The sequence below is a fragment of the Rattus rattus genome, chromosome 9, assembly GCF_011064425.1.
Source record: "Rattus rattus isolate New Zealand chromosome 9, Rrattus_CSIRO_v1, whole genome shotgun sequence".
In the NCBI taxonomy this organism is placed as follows: Eukaryota; Metazoa; Chordata; class Mammalia; order Rodentia; family Muridae; genus Rattus; species Rattus rattus.
In genome coordinates this window covers 93,009,441-93,016,956 of record NC_046162.1, presented here as the reverse complement: position 1 = coordinate 93,016,956, position 7,516 = coordinate 93,009,441, and the positions used below count along the sequence as shown (strand labels likewise).

The following is a 7,516-nucleotide window of genomic DNA, read 5'->3' as shown; positions in this document are numbered from 1 at the left end:
GCTGCCTGTTAATATGAAGCTAAACTCTCATGGGAGGACACAGTGTCCCCTACCTAATGCAACCACTGCTAACACCTTCACAGCCAGTGAACAGCTCACGGTGTAATGGAACCTTCTTTTTCCTGTGAGCAGAAGGGCTGAGGCGTAGCTAACGACGACATGAGGTCTTGAGCTGAACAGCAGAGAGAGAGAGGGAGAGAGAGAGACAAAGAGAATGCAAGAAGAAATCGGAGCACAGATGAACCTTTGATCAGGCAAAAATATTCAGAATTATTCTTAAATGCTAAAGAAAAAAGGATATTGGGTATAAAAATCATAGACAGGTATAAATAATTTAAAATGAATAAAGTTAAAAAGAATAATGACTGATATTGGTTCTTATTCTTATGATATAACTTTAATAAGAGAAGTGATTTTCTAAGGTTTTTGAGAAAATCCAAACTTCCAAATGTCTTAATTGTAATAAACAAAGTCATCAAAATTAATGTAGGCAGAGCCAAGCTAATTTGAAAAGAAGTCCTGAGCACATTGGAAAATGCAGAAAATGTGGCCAAGGCCCACACTGGACTAATGAATGTGGACCAACAAGAGATAGACAGGGTAACTCCTTGTCAGGAAATACCCAGGGTGTGGCTATTTCAAGTCCTAATATCAAATTCAAATCAACCATTTTATGTCAGCAGTGGAGAAACTCATTCACAAAAGATACTGCTCTGAAAATAGACATTAATAACTCAGGTATGAAGGTCAGAGCACTTTCAATACATAAAACTAAAAACCCGAAGGGACCAAAAATAAATGTTTTTTGGCAAATTTCTAGATGATCAGAAGTCAAAACTAAAGGTATTTATAAATAATATTGAAAATGAAGGCATTGTAGATACTGGGACAGATGTCATCCTAATCTCTCCAAAATCTTGAAATCTAGGAATCACCACAATACTTCATGTGGCAGTACTGCTCTCTTCTTCTGAAGGTATGTTGTACAATCATCCTTGTTTCTAAAACTTTTTCAATGACAAGGAAAAGAGTAAAGATTGATTTTCCTAGAGACAATTATAGGTCTTCTCCTTACTTGGAGGAAAACTCCCAAGATCATTATTTCTATTTTGGGAGGAGAAAATGGTCAAGATTCTTTTTGTATTATCCAATAAAACCCATTTTCAGTGCCCATAGAAAACTGATAAATATTACAAAATTAAGGCATCATTTTTTTCTATGCCACTAAATAATTCCTTTCCTTTCATGGGCACCCAGGAGATAAAACACAGAAGAGACTTTAAGAAGGATGCCAACACCCCTAAATGTGTTTACCAAGAAAAAAGACACTAATTATAGGATACTATGATACCTATGTCTGACAGCTCATGGACCAAACTTGGGACCAAAATCTATATACCGAATAGCTATAGCAGAGCCACAAGCATGGTGCAACCTCATATACAGTGGCAGAAAAGTGTGATTCAAAATGTTTCAATATTGATTATGTATACAATTTGATTTAGGATATGGAGACTTGTCACATTACTACCAGTAAAATAGTGAATACATAGTAAATTCTATACAGGTTTATATAGAAATAATAGAAAAATAAGAGAGTTGGGACTTTGACTCTGTGTTAGACTACTTCTCTAACAAGTACAAGGCCTACAGGTCAGTCCTTACCTCTGAAAAGAATAAAAGCAATAAAAGGAGTTGATCTACCCTGTTAGTTATGTGCCATGCAGTATGCCAAGAATACATATATTTTAAAAATGCATGCTATTTTAAGAATTATATATAGTTCATTCAATCACATTAACTTCATGAGAATGTGTTTATGCTTATTACTGTTTATGTTGGCCCAAGATGGGTACAACCAATATGTATCAAAGTCAGCAACTGGTGAGCAAGCCTGGGCTCACAAGCATTCACCATCACTCTCTGTAGAAGGCAGAGAGCTCTCTGCCACAGGAGGTACTAAATCCCAGGGCAACACTCATCATTAGGGTTACTATGCAGATGACACATGCATTCAGTGCTCTAGATGTCTGTAGATTCTTTCCATATCTCAGAGTTTAGACAATCTGGAGATCTGCTCTTGGCATACTACATCAAGGACAGCCATAGTTTACAATCTAATTTTCTCTGACCAAATTCTAGTGAAAGATGCATTGTTAGTTTCTTTCTTAGAAACACTAAACAGCAGAAAGACTTGCAGAAATACCAAGATACCAGTCATATCAGGGTCCTTGCAACTCCCAAGTGGTGGTTCATAGTAGAGTTTGAACAGCAGAGGTATTGAGATCCCAACAGAGAGGATGGAATAGGTCAGCCCAGAGCTTGAGCCCTGGAGACACTCTCTCTACTGCAAATTACTGTTGGGAGCCACTGTGTCCCCTAAGGCTATAGGAAGAGACATTTTCATCAATCTCAACAGTTATTACAAGTTGAACCTGAATGACTATCTGGAGAGTGATGTTTTAGGAGACTTAAAAGCTGCTGGAAGGTTCCCAATCTTTATGTTAAGATCTATTGGGCTGCAGTTTGGGAGATCCCTCCTCCTCAGGCTCAATCCAGGACAGCACTTTTGTTACTTCTGCTCATGGACTGGAAAAGGGAAGCTCATTGTTTCAAACCATCCCATTCTTATGTCCATCCAAACATATCACCAGGATGCTTCTCTGAGCATGCCTGGGCCCAGGTCCTAGTCTAGCTGCTTGAAAAATTTCATTTATGGAACAGGAGTTAAGCCCACGGGGCCAGGGTATCTGATGACAATGTCTGCTGACTTCCAGGTAGGTCTGAGGACATTGGAGAGAGAGCACTATGACAGCATGATCTAGGCAAACAGCAGAAACAGCTATATAACAACCATGCTGTTCCTATACCCTCGTAAAATCATCACGAGGTAAGTAGAATCATCAAGTCCTTTTATCAAATCATTTACTAGGTGAAATGAGTCACCAACACTCACTCAGAGAGGTTAGATGGACACAAATCACAGTCTGACATAAGTTCTGAAAATTCAATAGATAAAAGTAGCAGATGGACAGAAATCCTGCTCTGACCACACTTTTCCTGGGACTTTTTTCATGAACACAGAGCTGGGAAAGAGCCGTTGTGATTCAGTTATCCCAGGTTAGGCGATTTTTAACCATATAAATGTGTTGCATGTTTGCTGTGTCATGGGTATGTGGTGTACAGTTATGCAGAACAGAAATGCAGGGTCTTAAGAGAGGAACTAGAAAGGTGTGTCTATTTCCAACTATTTGGGGCTTGGCAGTGTGGCAGTGAACCATTTGCAGAGTCAGTCTTAAGGAGTGGAATTACTACAGAAATCTGAAAAACATTTGAAGCATATTCTTTTTTGTCCTGTCTCTTGTACTCACATGATAAGGGCAAACAATTAGTCTCACCTGTCCTTGCAAAAATTTTCCTCAGTATCATAGCTCATGTCAAAGCCAGAACACTCTCCAGGGATATAAATATTAGTGGTGAGCTGTGTGTGAAACAGACACCTTTCAGGGAACTCAGTCACCTTCTTGCTGCTGCAGCTTCAGATCTTCTCCCCAACAGTACAAGGTTTATGTTGCTTCTTGCCTGGGTTTATACAGAAGTCATCTCTCCCTCCTGGCACCACTCTAAAATCTGGTACCCTGGACTCCATGCCTTAGCCCCTACACTAAACAACCGCCCTCCTTTTCTTCCTTGTATTTTCTGTTTCTCTGTTATACCAACCGTTTCTCCTTTTGGGATGCATATTTTCATCATATTCTTGAACTGCACACTTTTCCATATCATCCTGTAATTTTTGCAGTGGAGTATCCATCAACTTGTTGCCATACTAATTAGTCACTGAGTGTATTAAATAAAGGGCTGAGCATTTCTTTTCGGAAAGGGTTAGTGGGAGCTATCTTCAGTGTGCAAATCCATGTACATAGCAGGTTACTGAATAAACGCCTTGCATTGGCTAACAACCTTCCACAAGACAAATACACACTTCTTTTCCATGCCGATTCCGTCTTAGTCCTCAGCTTTGTCTGTATCCCTCTGCCTCGATGGGCTGATGTTACTGTCAATTGTCTGAATTTCTGTCCCCGAGGCTTTCTCCACAATAAGAAACTTGGATTAAATCTGTCAGTTAATGGTTAGAGTGATTGAGTTGGGAAAACTCTGCCATGTGTCACACCTGCATTTATAAGCATATTTTTAGTTTTATAAAGAGCAACTTCTGTAAACAAGCCTGGTTTAGGAAGGAGAATATAGTTTTAAAAAAAGAGGAATGGTTTCTGGAATGGGTTACACAGCTCACTGAAGAGGCTACAGTGTTCTTGTTAGTCTGTAGGTAGGACATATAGCTATAACACTATGGAGCCAGCAAAGAAGTTAATGGAGTGAGGTAGCTCAGAAAATAGAAGAAAAAAAAGGATGAGATCATGCCTGATACATGGATGCATTTTTCCCTTTGGAGCAAAGGGACAAACAATGTAAAGGCAAACACATGAGAATGACATGCATCAAAAACATATTAAGAAATGTTCCTTTATGAAGCAAGATATTCAATGATGAGTCCAGGATTTGGACCCATTGCTCATGTGAGTATCATGGTGAGCTGTAGGAGTAGCAGAGTTGAGGTTGGATTTCAATAGGTTATAGCAATGCTTGATGAAGAGTGTGATAGGTCTGCTTGGGATCTGGGCTCAAGAGTTCTAACCCCAGGTCTGTGATTTTTCTAGTACTCTCTGGGAGCTCTGGGAGAAGAAAGTGGAAGAATGAATGCTGTCTGAGGGTGACATATTTGAGGGACAGGACATAATTAGCCCAGTGTATAGAAGGCAGATGTAAAGGTGGAATAGCTGGATTGTTATCTGTGGTACAACAAAGCTAGAAACCACCATGAGTTATGAGTTGAAGATGAGGTTTATAGGAAATTATTAACCTGGGTGAAGAACACTAGATAATTAAATGATGTTAGCCAAAGATCATCCAAGCTCTTCTGATTCCTTTTATCTGATTCTTTCTTACACTGATCATGTCTTACTTGACATAATACAGGGCCCTTTTTACTTCTCAACAAAGAATCTTATCTCTGTTTCTTAGCTTTGATGAAATACTGTCTTGAGCCACCAGCTCCATGGCCACACTCTGAACTAAATCATCACCAACAGGTAATATCTTTATTTTTAAATTCAATGTGTTATAAAGCTGGTGTTAAAATTCAAGAACATCCAGAAAATACTATGACAAAGATCCATGTGGGTTTGGTAGCTAGAATATTATTTCATATTTGCTCCTGTTTTTCTGTTTTGTTTTCTGACAATGTATCATTGTGTACCCAAAGTGTGTTTGTGTTTGTGTGTGTGTGTGTATGTGTGTGTGTGTGTGTTGGATATATCTCTTGTATGGAGGAATTAGTGACACAGGATAATTTCATTATGTGACAGTATCATCTCTTTCACCTTCTACAACATTTCAAACTGTTAGTACTGCATTATGGTGAAAGCTTCCAACTAGAACCCATAAGTGGATTGGCTAGAACTCAGTCAGTCACATGACTGCACCTAATGAGAAAGGATATTGGGAAATGTAGTTGAAATTGTTGATCAAGAGGAGGGTAGCAAGGATATCACCAAGTAGGTAGTAGTCTCTGTTTTAATTAACATCTGAGATCAATAGATAAGGGAAATTGGAAGAGACTGGTGAATAAGTTAAGGAAATATTACAACATTTCCAGTAGAAAAACATTTTGGTCTGGCCTACTGAAGTTTATGTTATAAGGAAGCCAAGACAACAGAAATAGAGTGGAGAGTTTATTAAGTGGTGTTGGTAGTATAAGACTAGGAAGAGAAGACTTGAGAGAAAGTACAATGTTGTGTGTAGTTGAAAGGCTACCAAAGGGAAACATATGAAGGAGACAGAAAAAGTCTCTTTTATGAATGGGACACCTGGGAGGAGCAGTCCCTGGGCTTTCATTAGTAGGACTTGAATTCAGTGATCTTTATGACTTAGAATCTTCCCATTCCACAGTATACATTTTATATACTATGAGATCACTCTGTGTTTGGTCAAAGAAACAATGACAAATTCTAGGTTAGTTTTTCCTAGAGGACATTTGAATTGGAGTACATGATAGAATATTCCAAAGGCTGCCTTCCATATGATGGCTAGTGAGACAAGTGTGATTCTGGCCTCTCCCTGAAACTCTAAGGCTCTTAGAAGCAAAGACTCTGTTCCATATGTTGAACAAACAAGAAGTAATCATAATTGTCCTATGTTTGTGATTTTTCTTTGAAGTTATACTATGAATCCAGACTATGCATTGTGAACTTTAACTCTGAAATAATGAAATATAAAATAGTAGTGTTGGTAAGGAAAATGAACATTGCTTAGACTTGATAAAGGTTCTTGGATAAATGACTATCTGTACCATTGATCACCAGAGATTTCCTCCAATAATGTGACTCTGAATTTTATGGATTCAAGTGTAGAGAGAGCCAACTGTTACATGGTGTGGTGGGGGAGACTGGTAACATATAGATCATAATTGCACTAATGTTTCTGGATTCGTGTCTGATTCCATGTTGATGGAGCCATGAGAGAAGAAAACGAGTCTTCTACCACAGAGTTCACTCTCTTGGGAGTTACAAGGCAGCGGGAGCAGGAATATTTCTTCTTCATCCTCTTCCTGTTCATTTACCCCATCACGGTGTTTGGGAACACGCTCATCATCCTAGCCATTCACTCTGACATTCGCCTTCATAACCCCATGTACTTTTTCCTTGCCAACCTCTCCCTTGTTGACATCTTCTTCTCCTCTGTAACTATCCCCAAGATGTTGGCCAACCATCTCCTGGGTAGCAAGGCCATCTCCTTTGGGGGATGTATGGCACAGATGTTCTTCATGATAGGCTTGGCAAATACAGACAGTTATATACTAGCTGCAATGGCATATGACCGAGCTGTAGCCATCAGCCGCCCACTTCATTATGCAACAATTATGAGTCCACAACTTTGTGTCCTGCTGGTTGCTGGGTCCTGGGTGATTGGAAATGGCAACTCACTGCCCCACACCATACTCACAGCTAGATTGTCCTTCTGTGGCAACAGGGATGTGGCTAACTTCTACTGTGACATTACGCCTTTGCTCCAGCTGTCCTGTTCTGACATTCGCTTCAATGTGAAGATGATGTACTTTGGTGTGGGTGTTTTCTCAGTACCACTGCTATTCATCGTCATCTCCTATGTCCGGGTCTTTTCCACAGTCTTGCGGGTTCCATCCACCAAGGGCTTCCTCAAGGCCTTGTCCACCTGTGGCTCACACCTGACAGTGGTGTCTTTGTATTATGGGACAGTCATGGGCATGTATTTCAGGCCTCTGGCTAGTTACAGTCTGAAGCATGCACTGATAACTGTGATGTACACAACAGTGACCCCAATGCTGAACCCTTTCATCTACAGCCTGAGGAACCGTGACATGAAGGCGGCTTTGAAGAAACTCTTCCACTGCCCCTCTTCTTCCTCCTCCTCCAAGTGA

General features: G+C 39.8%; 1 protein-coding gene across 1 annotated transcript; it reads left to right on the top strand.

The window, feature by feature from the left end:
* The first annotated feature begins 6,574 nt into the window (after window positions 1-6,574).
* On the top strand, window positions 6,575-7,516 carry LOC116910394 (olfactory receptor 1A1-like). Its single transcript, XM_032914233.1, has one exon. It carries the CDS (start codon window positions 6,575-6,577, stop codon window positions 7,514-7,516), a length of 942 nt encoding a protein of 313 aa, XP_032770124.1.

What these genes read in the sequence shown, in the direction of transcription:
- LOC116910394 (XM_032914233.1), top strand. Translation starts at nt 6,575, where the DNA reads ATGAGAGAAGAAAACGAGTCTTCTACCACAGAGTTCACTCTCTTGGGA.